This window comes from Hypanus sabinus, chromosome 3 (assembly GCF_030144855.1).
Source record: "Hypanus sabinus isolate sHypSab1 chromosome 3, sHypSab1.hap1, whole genome shotgun sequence".
In the NCBI taxonomy this organism is placed as follows: Eukaryota; Metazoa; Chordata; class Chondrichthyes; order Myliobatiformes; family Dasyatidae; genus Hypanus; species Hypanus sabinus.
In genome coordinates this window covers 33,828,319-33,849,212 of record NC_082708.1, presented here as the reverse complement: position 1 = coordinate 33,849,212, position 20,894 = coordinate 33,828,319, and the positions used below count along the sequence as shown (strand labels likewise).

Genomic DNA, 20,894 nt, shown 5'->3' with positions numbered 1-20,894 from the left:
GATCTGCGGTAACTTATGCACATCCTTCTGTATACTTTAAATCATCTCTAGATTACTTATAATGCCCAAAACAATGTGAATGCTATGTAAATAGTTGTTATACTGTACTGTTTAGGGAATAATGACAAGAAAAAAAGTCTGAACACGCTCAAACAACGAGTGCTGGAGAGAGAACTTCTGGGTTTTCCCAATCTGCGGTTGGTTAAATCCGTGCATGTGGAACCCATGGATAAGGAGGGCCGACTGTGTTAAGAAACTCTTGTACTAATGTTCTTCTTGGGTTCTATATATAAACATTTATCTGTGTATCAATAATCTAATACAAAAACAGAGACTATATTAAAAATAGTTTCTGCATTAGTGTTTAGAGTTTTTGATAAAATAAATGGCTCCCTTTATGCCAAAATACACCATCATTTCATTGAGAAAAACCATTAAAAATCAACATCATGATTTCAAAGACTACTAGAGAGGTAAAGAACAACAAATAATGCAGATTATGTGTTTAGTTCCCATAACATTAAAATCCATTCTAGATTAAGTAGTTATTCAATCAGATAATTGATATGTCACCTCTGATCAGTTAATGAGACTCATCCCAGAATCATAAAATGTTTCAGTTTTGATGACTGTGTGTCACTTTGTATGATTGGTGTTTCAATAATATACAAACTTCATGATGCATGATGTAGCATCAGAAAGCCGAAGAAGGACAGAGGTACTTCAGCTCATTGACAACATACCGGCAACTGCCCACTTCACACCAATCCAACATTAATCCCATGTGTAACTGATGCACCTTTGTTTGCAACTTCTTAAAGGTTTTTAGTTAGTATGATTTGTAACGCTATTTAAAATACTATCTCATCAAAGACAATTAATCTATGTTCCTCCTGCATTTTGTGTGTGTCGCAATTAATCTGTGATTTTGTTGTATAAAAATCATATTTAATATGGATTTTCTGCCATTTATCATCTTACCCTAAAAGTTCGAAGCTCGTCAGTATTTTCAATGACTTCTTCTAGGGTATTAGTGACCGACCTAATAACTCGGTCAATTACATGTACGATGCCATTAGTTGCAATTTGATTTGCATAAATTATTCTGGCACAGTTCACTGTAACAACCTGCAAAGGATACAGAAAAGCAAGAAGTTCTTCAATTAGCTTTTTTTGATATACTTACAATATTCAGATATTTTGAAAGTAATTTCATATTCCCCAGGAATGATTAAAGTTATTAAAAAATGGGGAAGTGCTGGAAACACTTAGCAGATCAGGTAGCGTCCTCGGAAAGGAAACAATGTTAATGTTTAAAATAAGACCCTTTGGCTAGCCCCAATCCCTCAACAGAAGGATCTTGGACATCAAGTCTGTGCATGTGTCTGGTCTGCAGATGCTGTCTGAACTGCTGAGATTTTCCAGCAGTTTGTTCTGGCAGTTTTTTTTTTCTCATTTAAAGTCAAATATAATCTCCCTACAAATGCAAGAGTATGTCCCAGGAATAATTGATTTTTTTCCACTGTTTTCCTCCATGGCTTATTTTGTGACATCATCTTTTTCCCACCTGCCCAAGTTCTAGATACACCATCATTTTCTTTGTACACAGACCTTATTATCCAGTTCCTAAACACCTATTATAATCATAAGCTTATGTTTAGACTTGTAAACTTTCTCCAAAAAACAGCTAAAAAGCAACTGTTAGTACTGTACTAAATATCAAAAGGAAATTTTGATGAATATACCCATATCTTGTGGTAAGAGAGTATAGTAAGACTATAAGACATAAACACAGAATTAGACCATTTGTCTCAGCAAGACTGTTCTGCCATTCAATTATGGCTGATCCTTTCTTTCTCCCTCTTCAGCCACGCACTCCAGCCTGAGTTCAAAGCACATCAATCTTAATGAAGGGGAAAATATGTGACTGCTCTTCCATATGGAGCAGCATTTCTAAATAAACTCCAGGTATTCAAAGATCAGCTCCAGGAATGCTGGTCTGTAAAATCTATCCATGCACTTGATAACAAACAGTCATGCCAGTGTGTTACCATTAACAAACTGCAAAGGCAGTAGTTATTGATGATGCCATTAATCTTTTCTTTACAGGTTGGAATTTCAGTACAGATAGAGATTGAGGTTATGAGAGACTCAAGCCTAGTCGGTAGCAGGAATTGTACTGTAGAGGCAGAGTAAAACATCCTCATAAAGTTATAGAGCATGGATACAAGCCCTTCATCCCAACCAATCCATGCTGGCCATCACCAAACTAATCCCAATTTCCTGTGCTTGACCTATATCTATTAAAGCCCCATTCATCCATGTACTTTTTCAAGAGCTTTTTAAATATTACTACTGTACCTGCCTTAACCACTTCCCCTGGCAGCTCATTCTATATTCATCACCTTCTTTGTGAAAAAAGTTGCCCTGCAGGTACTTTTAACCTTTCCCTTCTCACCCTCAACCTCATTTTGGACACTCGTACCCTGGTGGAAAAAGACTGTTATCACCCACATTATCTGTGTTTCTCATAATTTTAAACACTGATATAGATTGTCACACATTCTATTATAGAAGCAATACAAACCTGGCCCTCTACTCCTGGCAACATCTTGTAAATTTTTTCTGCTTCAGTTTAACTATATTTTCCTCTAACAACTGGATTTCTATGCAAATAATTCTTCTATGAGAATTTTGTGGAAAGACATTCCGGGAACTAAGAAGGCTAGTAAACTTAAAATATTATGGGGGGGGGGGTCTTAAAATAAAATCCAGTTCCATGCTGTCCATTGACTTGTTTGATGCAATAAGAGGGGGTGTAATGATTGGCCACGATGCAATGAGAGGGGGTGAATGATTGGCCATGATGCAATGAGAGGGGGTGAATGATTGGCCATGATGCAATGAGAGGGGGTGTATGAATTGGCCATGATGCAAAGAGAGGGGGTGTAATGATTGGCCAGAGCACTTTTACGTCTGAATCACCAGGTCAGCATCTCAGTAACTGCCAACCCTGAAATAAAGGCAAATTATTACCAATTAAAGCAGCAGATGAAAAAGTAACATCCTCTGGGCCAATAGTCGACAGTTCTAATTGCAAAAACATTAGCACCGGAGCTTTAGATGAAGCTTAATCAGGGAGTCAGTAACTTGAAGAAGAAAGAAATATGTTCAAACACTCTGTATTTTCACACAATTAGAAGATGTAAAACAGTAATGACCACAAACCTACCCCATTTGGATAATGATTGACGAGAATCCCGAGGTCATTGTACATTGAGGTCACGGTCATTCCATTCTTCATATTCTTAGTTAATAAGCGGTAATTCACCATGTGGTAGTGTAAAGCATTGAGGAGTTCAATATTCACATTGCTTAGCAGTGCGTCACGTATCTCCTATTGAACAAATGGAAATGGCAGTTACTCAATTGTTCTTTTGTACCTGCAATCTACAATTTAATGTCCAAATTCAGATTTATTATTATAAAGCCTTATTGAAGTAATAACCAAGACTATCCAATCAAAAGGCCTTACAATCAGTTACCAACAACGCCACATACTTTTTGACAATCACAAGCAACCTGTAATGTTTAGGCTTAGGCATCAGCACCTCCTTCTCCTCAATGTCATCTCCATTCCCTTCTGCCCTTCTGCATCTGCCCTGGTTAATTGTGCTTTCCATCACTCCAGCATGGACACTGCCATTGCTTTGTAGTTACTATGCCGAGCTAGCAGTCTAATCGAATGGTTTAATTCTGTTCATTTGCATGTTGTTTTTAAATAAACCACTTTTAATTTTTGGAGGGATTTCTGGAGGCAGTGTGCCCCAGTATGGTTGGGATGACTGCTCAATGATTAGTTCTATTAGCCCAGCTGCAGAATTTAAACCATTACCACAGCTATTCAAATGGACTCTACTGGGTTAGCTTATCATACCATCTTCACATAAATACAACGTTTTGTTTTTAAATTGCCTTTTGAGCCTGCCATCTTTTGGAAATGATTTATAGAGAACTTACAAATTCCAGCGAATTCCAGGCATCGTTACTTGGTGCAAACAATGTGTAAGTTCCTGCTCCTTCAATCTCTTTTTTCAGTTCGGATCTATCTGCATAAGTCTTTGTTTCTGTGGCACCCACAATGCTCAAAGTACCGTAGACGTGATCAATAGGGGCAGCTGTAAAAGTAAATAAGAAAGGGAGCATTTTAGTCAAAAATAACATTTTAAAAATAGTAATCAGACTCCAGCTAGAGAACACTTAGCAGCCCTTGTTCCAGCCACAATGCAACTTCCTATTATGTCCAGGCCTGCATTAATAAGTGCTCGTCATTCATAATGTCTTCCTATTAAAGCCCGGTGAACTGTGCAGTTAGCAATGGCTACACTGCTACAATTATAAAGAGGAGCTAACAACACGAAGACAGTGTGTCATTAATGTTGATTCATAATTCTTACAGTCATAGAAAAGTACAAACATAAGCAGACCCTTCAGCCCATTTAGTCTGTGCCAAGCCATTTAAACTGCCTATTCCCATTAACCTGCAGTGGGACCATAGCCCTACCATCCATGTACCTACCCAAACTTCCTTTAAACATTGAAATCAAGCGAGCATGCACAGGTAGCTTGTTCCACGCTCTCACAACCCTCTCTGAGTGAAGAAATTTCCTCTCATGTTCCCCTTAAACTTTTCACCTTTTACCCTTAACCCATGACCTCTAATTGTAGTCCCACACAACCTCAATGCAAAATGCCAGCTTGCACATACCCTCATAATTTTGTATACATCTATCAAATCTCTCTCAATCTTCTGCATTTCAAGGAATGAAGTCCTAACCTATTCAATCTTTCCTTATAACTCAGGTAACATCCTTGTAAATTTTCGCTGTACTCTCTGTATTCTTGCAACATTTTCTCAAGGCTATGGACTCAGGTTTCTTTTGTTCGACTTCAAACTTATAAGAAAAAAGTTAAGATTCAATTTTATCAGAAGACTGTTACATTGTATCCAACCCCAGTGATACTATTCAGCATCCTAGATGCTTTTTTCTAAATCCCTTAATATTACATCACTCGTGAACTGCTTCATTGAAATTAAGTCAAATGGATGCTGATGTTTTGAAAGTATCATTCAAAATAAAGTGTTCTACACTAAGTCACTGGCCATTGTGTAGGATTAATTTTTGCTATTTCATTTACATTGGATCAAAGGCATTCATTTTGGAACCATGAGTTTTTGAATGTGAGAAGCTAATCTTCAACCCACCACAATCTGTTAGAATTATGAAGGTTTCATAATGTTTTCATATAACATGAGAGCTAATGTAAACACTTCTGAGGCAGAGCCAAGTTAAATACTTAGCATTATAATTACCTGCAGGGCACCCATTTAGTCCTTCAAGAGTCATGTATCCTGGGCAGCATTCATACAGGGTGATCCTGCAGTTAAAAGCAAATTAAAACATGAATGTAGAAAACAGAAAAATTAATTTGATAAATTGCTTATAGATATTGTTAAAAGCTTTACTAGCAACAAACAATATGCTTGACATTAAGGAACAACTGACTTAGACCATAAGGTATAGGAGCAGAATTAGGCCATTTGATCCATCTAGTCTGCTCCACTATTTCATCATGGCTGATCCAATTTTCCTCTCAGCCCCAATCTCCTACCTTCTCCCCGTATCCCTCCATACCCTGACCAATCAAGAGTCCATCCACTTCTGCCTTAACTATACATAAAGGCTTGGCCTCCACAGCTGTCTGTGGCCAAGAATTCCATAGATTCACCACTCTCTGGTTTAAGAAATTCTTCCTCATCTCAATTCTAAAAGAATGTCCTTCTATTCTGGGACTTAACATGTTCTATGCACTGATATTGCTTGGTGAATGTAAGGCTGGTTTACGATTCCAGATCTCCAATAGGAATGCAAGCTCCCACTACCAACCAAATGCTAACAGACTACTTTAGACCACTCACAATTTCCCATTCTAATATTGGAGTTTCTATTTTGCTTAACTGTACTGTTTTGTGCCATTGTTGAAGTCCTTCCTGATACTGCTTGAGAATGCCACACTTAACCTTCATAAATGATCCAGCTACAGGAAGAATTCCCTCAGTTGATAAGCATCAGTTAAATCATAAATATAGTAAGATTTCCCATTTTTATGCTACCAAGCAAAAATATTCTAAAAGCCAGTTTAGGATTTCACTGTAACAAGCTCACTAACACAAAGAGATTTGATCAGCACTGTTGATTGTTACAGACTTCTTTTGTAGTAGAAATAAAATAAGGACTACATTAGTGATTCTAAAGAAAAAAAGCAATTGAGTCATGCTATTGAATCACTTAAATCATATAGTAAATATTGTGTGTTATGTCTTCAGCAAAATACCAGACAGGATTTTATCAGACAAAACATCTATAGATTAGACATGTCTGGTTACAACAATGGGAAATTTAAGTCAACCATATGATTCACAGGTCAACTTTCATGGCGCACAGACTGCTTGCATATGTCCAGAATTCATGTCATGCTGCTAAGAAGCAATTTAAACTCATAATTTGCAGGTGGGAGCTTGTGATGCACAACAAACCCAAATCAGACCACTATTGCTATGTGCTTGAGCACATGCCTAATTTAGAACAGCTGCTAACCTGATGGAAAAGGGCAGCTGCAAGAAACAAATAAATGACACAAGAAAAGATCAGTGTGAAAATGCACAACCAAATGATTCTCCTTTGAGCTTTTTTTTTAAAAAACTGTTATTGATTAGGTTCACAGTCATGTCGCATTCCAAATTGTTAATGTTATTGCAGCAAGATGGGGGTAATAAGCTGTCTGCTAGGCTTTATTTTTCAAGTAGTGCCTCCTTTGGAAAACTACGGAAGTAAATATGCCACATCTGACTTTTGAGTAAAGAACATATTGGCACAGGAATTGGGATGTGACATATTCCATAGGCCACATGGTAGAGGGGCCACAATAATTATTTATTCTTCTCCCTCAACCTGACTATATTTTATTAGCACATTTAGACTTGTGAGTAATAGTGATCGCTCTCAGGTCACAATCCCTAAGATTGCTATCCTGAAATTCATGGATACAGATCAAAGTTTCCTGAAAGGATCCTATGGCTGAGAATACTGGAGAGCAGAGGGATCATTTATGAGGTCTGGAGGGAAATTCTCCCCTGTAGAGTACTTGGTTTTAATAAGTAGCCTGGAGGCATAATGTTCTTTCCTTTTCCAAAATAAGGATCTGAATTCAGACTTTGGCAAAAAAAACTGCTGAAAGAACGAAACAGGTCAAGTAAAACCAGCAGATACAAAGGTTGATGTGTCAAGAACCTGCATAAGGACTGAATTCAAACTTAGCCTTTTGATAACAGTCTACAAAGGTCAATTAAAGGACTGATGGTGACTACTCTCCACTGGAAGAAATTAACTGCAACATGAAGGCACATACTGCAGTGAGCTGAAATTTGCAAAGGGATATCAAACTTACATTAAGCCTCCTATTTATATCTGCAAAACTGTCCAATGACTTTTCTAGATGGTCATGCTAGATTTGTGGAAGAACCCTAGTTTCTAAAACAGAATGATCATGAATATTCAGCCAATGTTGTTGAATGAAAACAGATGATAATACAATGCTTAAAATTGTTGCTTGGTATATACTTGTTCTCTAAAGATACTCACCTATCTAGCAAACTCTAATAGCATTGAGAATCTCATTATCTAAGGCATAAAAAGAGGACATCACTGCAATCCCATTTCCTCAATTATTTTACAAGCAAACAATTTTCTCTAACAAGCCCATTGATCTGTGTTCCCACCCCCATTATCCAAGTTGTTCTATCAGTCATCTGCATCAGCAGTGATCTACTGTGGTCAATTAACCCACTAAACAGCACATTTTTCAGATGCGGGAGGACACTAGAACACTGGGTGGAAACCCACTCGATCATGAGAAGAATGCAGAGGAGGAAGGAAAGCAATTTTTATGTCATGATGTTTGACTGATGTGGTATTATTCTATATCTCATATACTCACTTATCTTTGTAGATTCCGGAACATGTTTGGCACAGCTTTGTGGGCTGAAGAGCCTGTATCATGCTGTAGGTTTTCTATGTTTCTAACATTCCATTTTTAAGAGAGGACTTTAATGAGTATTAGCATGTATTATGAATTAAAAGCTATGTGTAAAAAAAGTCCATGTAGAATGTTTAGTACCATAGAGACATACAACACAGAAAAAGCCCTCTTCCAGTGTGTCTTCCTGAGTTAGTCCCATTTACCTACATTTGACCTTTATCCCTCTCCATGAACATATCCACTGCAGCTTTACCTGTCTTCGTCACTTTCTGGCAGCTTGTTCCACATATACCCATCACTTTATATGTAAAACACTAACCTCTTGGGTCCTATTTAACCATTTCCTTTCTCACCTTAAGTTCATGCTCTGTAGTTATAGGCTCTCCTAGCTTGGGGAAAAAGTTCTCAGACTGTTATGACCATTCAGCATACTGAATCAAATTACTGAATTTCATTCATGATTTGTGATTTTATAATGTTATTTCCATGAAGCTATTATACTCAATATATAATTAAAAGCAGCAGCATAATGCTTTCACAAACAAAAGAAAATCTGCAGACACTGGAAATCCAAGCAACACACACAAAGTTCTGAAGGAACTCAACAGGCCAGGCAGCATCTGTGGGAAAGAGTACAGCTGACATTTCATGCCAAGACCCCTCGAGGACTGGAGAAAAAAAGACAAGGAGTCAGAGTTAGAAGGAGGAGGAAGGGGAGGAAGGAATGCAATGTGATAGGTGAAACTGGTAGGGAGGAGGAGTGAAGTAAAGAGCTGGGAAGTTGATTGTTGAAAGAGACAGAGGGCTGAATCTGAAGGATGAATCTGATAGGAGAGGACAGAAGGCCTGGGAGAAAGATAAAGGGGAGGGAGCACCAGAGGAAGGCAATGGGCAGGCCAGGAAATATGGTGAGAGAGTGTAAAGGGGATGGGGAATAGAGAAGAAGGGGGAGGGCCACTACTGGAAGGTTGAGAAATTGATGTTCATTGTGCTTTAATATTTTTTTAAACTGTTAAGTTAATGAGCAAAAGATTGGTAAATGCCTCTTGCAACCTCAAAACTTCAGGGCCACTCTCCATGCAAACACTGTGTATATATGTATTCCAATGTGGCATTTGAATTTGAAGTAGATCATTAGTACCCTTGTGTATAATCTGGATTATATGAGTTGGACTGTTTTGATTAATAGGATATTGCAATATATGCAATAAAGTTATATATCTGCAGAGAAAGGAAGTATGTTTAACTACTTTGTAGGCCACCTGTTCCCAGCAGGAATGGTCTTTTGCTGCACTCAGACCTCTGGAAACAGCCTTGGCTATTTTGGAAGGAAGCCATCTAGAGCAGCAAGCCTACATTCCAGCCGGTTTTATAAGACAGCAGGAAATTTGGGAGGTGATATTATTTTCAGTAAGGTGCACATTTTTGTTTAGTAAAAACTTATGCAGAGAAGGAGTCACAAAATCATGATCTGTAGGACCAGATCCATATGTTCGACTGAGTGGCAGTAAGCAGATAATTAACTCAGCAGAGGGCACCACAGATCTTGTGCCCAGATACAATTCTGTAGGAATCATTGAAGAGCAACCAAAGTCAATGATTGGAAAAATGCTTATATAAATCTGTGATATAATGTTTCAAACTAACTTATTTTATCATTGCAATGTAAGCATCTTACTTCTCTTAGGACAAGAGTTTCCTTATCAACTACAAGTCGAATTTACCAGTAGACCAGAAAGTAAGGATCCAATTTAGTAATAATAAACTTGGCAAGATTATTTCCTGAGTAGATTATCTTCCTGATTAGCTCACAAGAAAGGTTCTTCTAAATATTTTACAAACAAAACAGATAACCTGGAAACATCTGATGAAGGATACACTCAAACGTTAAACCTCATCTATTCCCTCTACAAATGACACGACTGTTGACAGCTTCCACTAATCTCCATTTTTAATTTAGCTTTCCAACATCTGTTGCAATTTACATTTAACTACAAATATTGAGTGCTGAAATGGTATTTGCTTGGAAGTTGATTTCCTGTTGTAGCAGTATTCAATGTCAAAAGCTTAACTAAGTCCAGATTTCACATGAGTCTACTTTTTTCCAGTGATACTGATTATCTTTTCTTGGACAGTCCCTCAGAAGTGAGGATGACTTGATTCCACTCCAGTTCTCAGGAATGGAAGATGCTTGTGCATGACCTTGGTTAACCTCGTTAGATTTTTTTTGCACAGCAAACACCGCAGGGACTTGATGGTGTGAGTTCTGGGTGCAATGCTCCATGATCAGATATGTGCTACATTTCCACTACCATACTCAAATCAGCTACTGCAAATCTCTTAAGAATCCAAGCTTTGATGCATTTTGTTATCAAGATATTTCATTTATCTTTAGAAAAAGTAAGATCGATTTTTACAGAAATGTTTGAAACATTCATATTGCCAAGGTGACATTATTGTCTGTTCAGGCTTCTTTAAAAGTCTCATGGAGACCGTATTCACTTTAATTAGTTTTGTTATTCATTGAAAGGTACTATATTACTGTTTAAGGATAAGTGTTACTACCAGAAACCTAGAGATGTATAAAACCCCTGCAGGAGCAATTGACTGCTGAATGTTCTTCTCACTGAGCATTACCATGCCCCGTCTCTGTGTTTTCTACGTTAACTCATCAACACTATGTTACACGATTACACGTGTGAATTGCATCACACTCTTCTTCTCCCCATTAATTTAATACAACTTGTGAAAAATAAAAAAAAAACAGCCTGCATATGCTGGAAATCTGAAATGAAATGAATCAGAAAATGCTGGAAACACTCAGCAGATCAAGCAGTGATTGTAGAAAGAGAACCGAAGTTAGTGCTTCAGTTTGAAGACCTTCCATCAGAACTCTATCACAGTTCACGCATCTTGTCTGTGTGCTTGTGAAGGATTTTTCTTCCCCAATTTACCAGTATACCCTACAATCTCCTCATAGCTTCCTTTAGTTGTTTTTGTGCTTATGTGGATGGCATTCAGATAGTGCAAGAACAAGGGATGGCCTCTGATGCACCATCAATAACTCACTCTGAGACGTAAGGCGAGATATCGGCTTTTATTGACTGGAAGAAGTAACAAACAGTGAGTGACCACCATACTACATTCTGGAGACTGAGAGGCCGGGCTCAGGCCTTGATCGCCTTTATGCAGGGGTCTGTGGGAGGAGCCACAGGAGCAGTCAGCAGGGGGCGTGTCCAGACAGGTATATGTAGTTCACCACATTCACCCCCCCCCCTTTGTTTTAAAAGAGTCCCCATGTGGCGAAGTTTCTTACAGGTTAAGTCTATCAGGTGGTCGAATCTGTCGCTGCGATCTACGTAGCAGCGGCTGTGATTGCACAGATGCCAGTGGTGGTGATTGCACAGGAGACGGAGGTTGTGCTGGTTCCAGCCCACTAGGCGTCAGTGATCCCTCACGCATGTGCGAGGCGCCTGGTATATATGCATATGAAAAGCCCGGTATATGAGTGTCGTGAGGAGTCTGTGTAGGGCCTGGTGTGCGCGGTGTCACCTCGGGTACAGGGTTCATAGTTACCGGAGAGTGTTCAGGGTAATGGTCTTCTTCCAGTCAATAAATTTGATGCACCATCAATAACTCACTAAGGCAAGATATCGGCTTTTATTGACTGGAAGAAGGAACAAGCAGTGAGTGACCACCATACTACATCCTGGAGACTGAGAGGCCGGGCTCAGGCCTTGATCGCCTTTATAAAGGGGTCTGTGGGAGGAGCCACAGGAGTGGTCAGCAGGGGGCGTGTCCAGACAGGTATATGTAGTTCACCGCAGCCTCGGAGAAAGATCCTAAGCAAATTTGGTCCCAAAGGCCGCCTTCTAGACTGCTTCTTGCCAGAGGTGGGCATCATCTGGCTCGTCTAAGTAAAGTCAATGGCAAAGCTCTGGGAAAGGTGAATAAATGTTATCATCCTGAGAAGGGGCAGAAGATTTGCTCCATGAAGTCAAAACTCCTCCCCCAAGAAAGAACCTCACAAATCCCTGGGTAGTTTGTTGCAGGACATAATGCTGGGAGACATTGCTTCCATGACTTATGGTGGCAGATGTTTGAGATTCCATTGAAGTACTTGTGCGTTAATTGGATGTTACCGTAAGTGGATTCTTCTCTATGATACAGTGACTGAATGTTTTATAGTACTTTTTCATATGGCATTTGAAGATATATATTTAGATTGTGGCTCCATTTTCACCAACATTCTTTGTTACTTCATTGAAAACTCAATCAAGTTATCAGGTAAGCATGTCTTTAATGAAGTAATGCTTGTATTTTTAATCCATGGTTCCCAATGAAAAATTGATGCAGTGATTTTGCTGTTATTAATTTAAACAAATTAACACATAGTTAATGACTTTATGTCTCTCTCCATTTTGTTGAATGTCATGTAATAATTTACAATCCACCTGTCCTCTGGAAACACTGAAATATCCAAACTAGTATGAAAAGTCATGATCAGAGTTTCTGCCACTTTCATCATTACATACTTTACTAATCATAGATGCAGTCCTCTATTGAGCTGGATTGGGAACTTCGAGTGATCCCAATCTATCTGGTCTCCAGTTTTTAATTATTTACATCTTACTCAATTTCCTATTCCCTTCTCTGCCATTACACCATTAAACATTCTCTCCTTTCCTGAAGATAGATGCATAGAATTCATACCCTCAGTCCTGTCTTCTGAAACACAAGCATGAGAAAATCTGCAGTTGCTGGAAATTCAAGGCAAAACACACAAAATACTGGAGGAACTCAGCAGGTCAGGCAGCATCTTTGTGAATGTATAAACAGTTGACGTTTCAGGGTGAGACCCTTCTTCAGGACTGGAAAAAAGATGAGAAGCCTGAGCAAGAAGGTAAGGGGAGGGAGAGGAGGGGAGGAAGAAGCACAAAGTGGCAGGTGATTGATGAAACCGGGAGAGGGGGAGGGGCTGAAGTAAAGAGCTGGGAAGTTGATGGGTGAAAGAGATAAAGTGCTAGAGGAAGAGAAATCTGACAGGAGAGGGAAGGAAGGGTAGGAAGAGGTGCACCATGCCCCCTGAATCTGCTTTCACAGGAAGATTTATGTTTTTGACCTTAATTAGTCACAATTTTAACTGTGTGTACATTTATAAAACATTTGTTTCCATTTTGTAATGTGCTACTTTTCCAAATATTCCCACATAGCTCTTCATGTGTTTCTTCTCTTTTTCAGTTTGCTCAGTATGTTTGCCCATTGTATTCTTTGCTTGATATTTGTCAGTAATCTCTTTAATTTGTTCATCATACCCCTTATCTTTGTTGTCTAGAGAGCTCTAGTTTTATGTGCTAATATTTTCCACCTTATGAGAATGTGCTTGTTTTGGATTTGCTCTTTGCCCACCTTGAAATCTTTCCATTGCTCATTTGCTCTTTTTTATAGCTAATTTTTGTTTCCTGAGTATGTGTGTTAGATTCACTCCCAAAGATCATGAGTGTGGCTCTCTTCCAGCTGGATATTTTCACCACTGATTTCTCGTTGTTCTTTGCCAAAGTTATTTTAAATCTAATTTTATTATGATTGCTATTACTTTAGATGTGCAACCACTTTTTAACAGTTTATAAATGCCTTATTTCATATGATTTGGAACGTATGACCTGAACCAGTAGCATGTACCGTGGAGACCACACGAACTGGTTTCATCACCGTCTGGTATGAAGGGGCCACTGCACATGATCAGAAATAGCTGCAGAGGACTGTAAACTTAGCAGGCTCCATCATGGGCAGTATCCTCCCACCATTGAGGAGATCTGCTAAAGGCAATGCTTCAAAAAGGCAGCATCCATCATTAAGGACCCCACCATCCAGGACATGGCCTCTTCTGATTGCTGTCATCAGGGAGGAGATACAGTAGTCCAAGTGCACACACAGACACTCTCAGTGTTTTAGGACCAGCTTCTCCTTCTCCATCATTAGATGGAATACTATGAACCCATGAACACTATGTCGCTATTTTTGCATTTTAGTGCATTATTTCTTTATTTTTAAATATTTCTATTTCTTATAGTACACTTTATATATGGTACTGTAATGCTACTGCAAAGCAACATGACACACGTCAGTAATAATAAACCTGTTTCTACTAGGATTCTGATTTGGCAGTGAAATAGTTGGACATGTAATAGGACCATAGTCACCTTCTGTGTTACTTTATTCTATTAAGATGTGTTTTTTTTTACATACTCCTTTGCTGCTGAACCAGAAATAAACTGAGATAAAAAAAAGTTCTGGTGCATAATCCTCCTTGTCCTCCCTTATAATTTCTCTCCAGTCTTTATCAGTATTTGCAATCTTTGTCATTACTGGTATTATTATTAGTTTATTTGACATCTTCTTTAGATTAGCTACACTAATCAGTGTGGCACGTGACCAAGTGGTTAAGGTGTTGGTCTAGTGATCTGAAGGTCGCTAGTTCGAGCTCTCAGCTGAGGCAGCATGTTGTGTCCTTAAGCAAGGCACTTAACCACACATTGCTCTGCGATGGCACCAGTGCCAAGCTGTATGGGTCCCTTGGACAACATTGGTGGCGTGGAGAGGGGAGACTTGCCGTCTTCCATACAACCTTGCCCAGGCCTCAGTCATCATCAAAAATCGATGGACAGCCAAAGAAGAGAAGAGTACACTTATCTTAATATTCTGTGGTCTGTGGACGCCACTCAGTACTATTATAGTAGTTTTATATTCATATAAATGGGAGAATCACAGAAACAGACCCTTCAGCCCACCTCAGCTATGCCAATTGTAATGCTGTCTACACAAATCACATTTGGTCACAATTGGCCCTTACCCTCTGTGCTTTTCCTATCCAGGTGTCTGTCCAAATGGCTTTAAACCTTGTAATTGTAACTCAATCTATCACCTTATCTCACTCACTGAGTGAAAAATATTCCCTTCAGTTCTACTGTAAATTTCACCCCTCTCACCTTAATCCTGTGCCCTCTAGTTACAGACTTCCCTATTCTCAGAAAAAAACTCAGATCAGCTATACTATCTACATCTTTCGAATGTGTAGACCTCTATTTCACTCCTCAGTCTCCTACATTCCAGTGAGAATCAACTCAGCTTGACTAACCTCTTATAACCATAGCCCTCCATTCCAGTCAACAATCTCTCTGTACACTCTCTATTGCAACCATGTTGTTTTTCATAGTGCGGTGACCAGAATTTTATGTTACTTCAAGTGCAAGTTATAGAACTATACAACTGTATTATCCTTGATCAATAATGTACCCCTTCAACCCTCTCTATCTTTCTTGCATCTCTAGTCCTCCTGAAATCATTGTAGATAATAACTTTAATTTCTCTTTTATGTCCTTATTTAAGACAGATTTATGTCACAGCCAACATAGTAAAACCTCACCTTCTAGATGCAACATATAGATTGGCAAATGCATTTCAAATATTCCTCACTCACATGCCTTCCAGTGCTGCTCATCTCTTGACTATTCCTCTCCCCAAATTGTGTTTAAGATCAAGTATATTCAAAGATGGCAGAAAAATGAAAGTTGCTCTGAAAATTCTGAATGCTCAGCTCTCTCTGAGGAGTTGCTAATAAAGTGTAGAAGTGCAATTTATTTAATTACTTTCTATCAGTTTTAAGTAATGCAGTGTGACAAAATTGGTGCCTATTGGTTTAAATGTGCTTGAATGATTAGACAGGGATTTAGATTTCAATTGCACGCGATGGTGAACTAGGAGATATCATGCTTTTTATTTTGTTTTGGGGAATGTAACAATGCTTCCCTCAGGTTTGGAATGGGAATGAACTTGTAGTTCAGTGATTGTATGAGAATAAGGTACAGCGTTAAGCGATAATGTATTCTTAATGATACATACAAAAAGCTAATGTGTGATAACAAATTCTGTTGATTAAACAATATGTGTGCAATATTAAGCTGTTTATTTTAAATGTACTGATTTATATTTTTCTATTATATTGGTTACATCCATTGCTCACCTTTGACTACTTTCCATATTTCTTTATGAGATAGAAGCTGGCCATTTTAGCCAATGCAATCTACTTGCATTGACTTTCAGAATAATCCCATTACTCATTAGTTTTCACAATACTCCAGTCACATGTTCCCATCTATTTCTCTCAGATTCTATCACAGTCCCACATTAGGCAATTCATATTAGGAAATTCCAACTGTGAGAGGAAGCTGAATCTCTTACAGCAAACCCACACAGTTGTAGGGAAAATGTAAAAACTTCACAAAGTCAGCACTAGAGGTCAGGATCCAACCTAGCAGCAGCTCTATGAGCCAATGTCCCACCAATTCTCCCATGAACTGGGAACATTTGTAACCAAAAGTTCATCCATATCATTGTCTAATCCAGACTCATCATTTTAAAATCTGTCTAGCTAATTTCCACCTTCAATAAATTTCAGCTCATCCAAAGCAAGGATTTTCACATGATATATCACACAAACGTATGGTTGACTATTATTTGTTGGCTACCGATCTTTAAACATGTGATCTTTGGTTGGATCCATTCCTAAAGGTTTAACAACATGAATGCATTCTACATAGATTGATTTAATACACAGAACAAAAGCATTTTATTGTTTTCATTACATTTCTTTTCACAATTGTCTTCGTCATCTCAGTATAATTGATAATGGCACAGGGATTCCCAGGATTCCCAAAAGGTTCCTATTACTTCTCAAATATCTTTAGGATTTTCACTTGTACAATTGTTTTGACATGGGTTCTGTGCCTCTACGTAGGGTGTAGCAATACTATTCTGCTTATAGTTATTTTATTTTGATTTAGTGTGATTAACTCTTTGAGTGACATCAAAGTCGAAAGTTAGTCCCTGATGTTGATGACATGCAGATTGCATGCCTAATCACAGGTTGATTGCTGTTCCAATTAATATTACTTAATAGAAGCAGATGTTTTGTCAGGGTGCTTATTGGGCTGGCAAACTCTTTGTGATTGGGAAGAATAATAACCAATCCGAGAAAAGGCATAAGGACCTGAACAAGCAAGTACTTTCTTAAAAATTAGCAAAAACAGTACCCTGCTGATGATGAATTTAGGGGCTACTCCAGGGTGATTGTAGGGGCATTTGCAACTGGACCTCAATACCTGAAGTTTAAACTTTTGAATAGTTTCAAGATTCCCACATCTGTGTAATTTTGTTTCACTCTAGGTCTTGTGTTTCTACCTTTATTTTGCTGTTGGTGACTGTGCTATCTACCCTTGGATGGGGCATCTGGAATTGCTTCTTTAAGATCCCTCCTCCTGGTTCAACCCCCTAATATTCTTCCAACTATCTGGCTTCTTTACTATGTAGCCTTTTCTAATTGGTGACAGCATCACTCTTAAGTCTTTCAGAATTAAAGTGCTGCTTGTTCTTAACATAGAGTTACATGGCAAGGAAACAAGCTTTTTGGCCAATTTCTCCTTGCCAATCAAGATAACTTTCTAGGTTTATTCTGTTGCATACAGACAGATCTTGCCCCTCAGATGTCCTTTACACCTTTCCTCCTCCCCTTAAACCTATGGTTTTAACAAAATTTTGGAAGCCCTACCCTGGGAAAAAAAGACTGCAACCTTATCTATGCCTGTCGTGATTTTCTGTACATCTGTAAGGCATACTTTACAGACTCCTTTCCCGCAAAGAAAATTGTCCCAGTTCATCTATTGGCGCTTTATAATTCAACCGCCCAGTCCTCCCAACATAACGCTTATCATTTTGCAGCACTCTGCAATCTCGTCGGAACTGGGGGTGGGGTCTCACTCCTCCACTCACGCCATCCCAGAGCTAAGTAATAAGCTAAACATGTATAGTCCCCTCTGAACAATGCTGTTTGGTTACAGTGCAATTTACATGATTTCAGTATTTCAACTAATATGACAACAATAAGCCAAATAACTTTTATATGTTACAATTGTTGTAAATACACATCTACTGGTTAATTTATGTATCTTCTCTGAAAAGTACTGGGCATCAGAAAATAAAATGCTTTGATTGATTAATGTGACAAATTTGGACCCAAAAGGTTCTGTTAATACTCGATTCATTGAAACCACAGCAACTCATTCTATACATCCAACAGTTTGCACCCCGCCGAATGGAAGTTGCCTCAAAGTCAGTCACCTTTCTGGCTAGGAACCGTTTGCTTGTACATGTGAGGCGCACTTACGTTTTCCTGCCGCAGATGGACTTGCGATACCAGTTTCTGCAAGTGCTGAAGTACTTCTTTTTAGTGCCGGACACTTGCTGAAGGGCGCACATATTAGGTCTGCAAATAGAAAAATGAAACGGTCAGTGATTAAACCGGTTTTCATTAACGAGATTTTAAAATCGCTCACTAAAACAATTTCAAAATATTAAAGAGAATTATCTTAACATTTTAAATTGTTTGCAACAAGTAAATGACTTTTTGTATGATTATTCCAAATTCATGCCTTTCCAATTTATATTTTCAGATGAAATTTAATTGTCTCTTACCCCTTTTTCTTTGCTCTTATACGACTATGCATCAATATTTTGTCATAGTAAGATGAGTCGGCTTGGTCAAAGGATGTTAAAACAAACAGGCTGAAGATGCTTAAAAATAAAAGCTTCATCTTTGCTCTGTCACCTTCGCGGCGCTGGAGTAGCACTGGCCAAGAACAAGGAGCTTTTATGGAACGGCTCAGCTCGGAGGAGGAACAGTACTGACAGACACAGCACAACACCCAGTTAAAGTGCAGCGAGATTACGGACAACAACGCTTTGTCGTTCACCTCAGATGGAACCACCGCCGCTAATTAATCACAGTCCTACAGTTTGCCCAGCTCCCACTAGAACAAACAACGAGGATACGGAATACCTACAAATTTACATACAGACCACAGTAATGGTTGCGCTTTCACTGGATTCAGGTCTACGAAACGGTAACTGCCGTTAAGAGCCGGTATTATTTGTTTATACAGATAACAATTACACTTGAGCCCAGTGCTTTTTCCTCAACAGATTAGCTCCCCTTAGTATACTGTGTCTGAATCCAGATTCGGGCTGTTCTCAATTCACTTCAGGAACTCGAAACTTTATTATGCAGTCTATGCCTGGCGCTCTGCTCCCCTTTTAACTGAATACATTCAATGTAAACCAAATAGTGAGTAGAAATGAACGTTAACGGTCAAACGAAGTTCAAAGTAAAATTTACTATCAGAGTACATGCATGTCACCACATACAACCCTGAGATTCTTTTACTGAGGGTGTACTTAGCAAGTACATCGGCGACTCTGCGAGCTGCGGGAAAACAACGCTCTGCAGGGAATGTTAGAACAGTTTGAAATAAACTTTACTTTTTACCTCAAGGGGCAATACATGCTACGAATATAGAAGTACATGTATTGAGGTCATTAAGTCACATTTCTGCTTTTTTGTCATTGTATTAGACTAACAATTTTAGCTTGGATGATTCAAAGTATCACATCTATGAAGTACTCAGGGGTCTCGATATTTTACTACAGATATTAAAAACGTGTGTTTTTAAGTGTTATTTCCAATTGTTATCTAAGTGGGATCCAGTTTCATTTTTTCCCTCTTAAAACTTTTGTTTCTGGGTCCCTGCGGTTCCATGTTCTTTCGGTTTGATTGTGCCTCCCTCTACTGGCAGAAATCACAATGAAACTATCTCCTGGGCACAAATATAGTGGGTCAAAAATATAATTTGTCTCCAATTGAGATTTAAAAATATTGGTATCTTGATCTTAAGTCGTTTTTTAAATCAAATGATAGAAATGTGATGAAATAAAATTTGTTAACACTATGGAGAAATAGGCTCCCTGACCTATTTCCACTCACTGAAAAGTCACCTAAACTATTGCACATCTAGCATCCTATTCTGGGTGTCTTTTGTGAACCTGTAGACATTATTATACCTTCTTTGTAGCACATTGATTCAAATATTCTTGTTCATCGCAAGGAAATAGGGCCAGAACATACCAAGTAAATAAGAATGGAAACTACAAATGGAAGTTCAATATCCAGCCATTAATAAAAAAAAGGACAGCAAACTGCTCGAAACACATGCATGTTTTACACCCATTAGTACTGTATGCACACCTAATTTAGCTCACTCATTTTTAAAGAAAACTCTCCAAAGTGTTGAGGGTAATTATTTATATGGATTAAGACCTGATCTAAAATTCATGCGGCATACATAATGTTAAATAAAAAGCAGAACATGGTGGAATTTAGGTGGCAATTATGGAGAGAAAAGGAAAGTTAACCTTTTAGGTAAATAGTTTGGCGAAAGGACATCAAACTGAAACATTAAGCCTTTTTCTTTCTTCGTACATGCTGTCTGACCAGTGGATCAGACCTTCCACCTTCTTCAGATTTTAATTCATCTGCAGGTTTTGTTTCAATTAACAATGTTATGTTATGCTTTGATAACTGGCTACAAATACAATTAATAATATCTAAATCTATTTTTTCAGCTTTACAGACTTCTCAAGTAGCAATACAATAGAGAAATACCCAGTTATGGAAACTTACCTCATCCCTGCCCTTTTATAATTTTTTGGTGTGGCACATAATTACATAACCTAATGATAAATGAAAGAGCAATGGCTTAATTTCTTTGATTATGTATGAAAAGTATTTTTTTTCATTTAGAGCTGTAGAGCACAACAGTACAGAAATAGTTTGGGGTGGGAACCAAACTGAAGAGATGGAGGAAGGATTTATAGATAAAGCTTGGAGACAGTGTGAGAAGGAG

The 20,894-nt window shown here is 38.4% G+C and overlaps 2 protein-coding genes across 6 annotated transcripts in view; one reads left to right on the top strand and one right to left on the bottom strand.

Moving 5' to 3' along the window:
* The window catches only part of LOC132391179 (periostin-like), a 67,833-nt gene extending 48,849 nt beyond the window's left edge, over window positions 1-18,984 (bottom strand). For 2 of the 5 annotated variants that reach the window (XM_059964046.1, XM_059964049.1), the window contains exons 1-6: window positions 18,631-18,984; window positions 18,323-18,421; window positions 5,375-5,439; window positions 4,021-4,178; window positions 3,233-3,397; window positions 982-1,128 (exon numbers count right to left, since the gene is read on the bottom strand). In XM_059964046.1, the coding sequence (XP_059820029.1) occupies window positions 982-1,128; window positions 3,233-3,397; window positions 4,021-4,178; window positions 5,375-5,439; window positions 18,323-18,421; window positions 18,631-18,749 (753 nt within the window). In that variant the 5' untranslated portion in view covers window positions 18,750-18,984. The remainder of the gene's footprint in view (window positions 1-981; window positions 1,129-3,232; window positions 3,398-4,020; window positions 4,179-5,374; window positions 5,440-18,322; window positions 18,422-18,630) is intronic. The other 3 variants (XM_059964047.1, XM_059964048.1, XM_059964045.1) reach the window with 2 other exon arrangements.
* LOC132391180 (uncharacterized) overlaps window positions 1-20,894 on the top strand; it is a 1,045,680-nt gene that overhangs the window by 508,315 nt on the left and 516,471 nt on the right. The gene's annotated exons all lie outside the window — the stretch shown is intronic.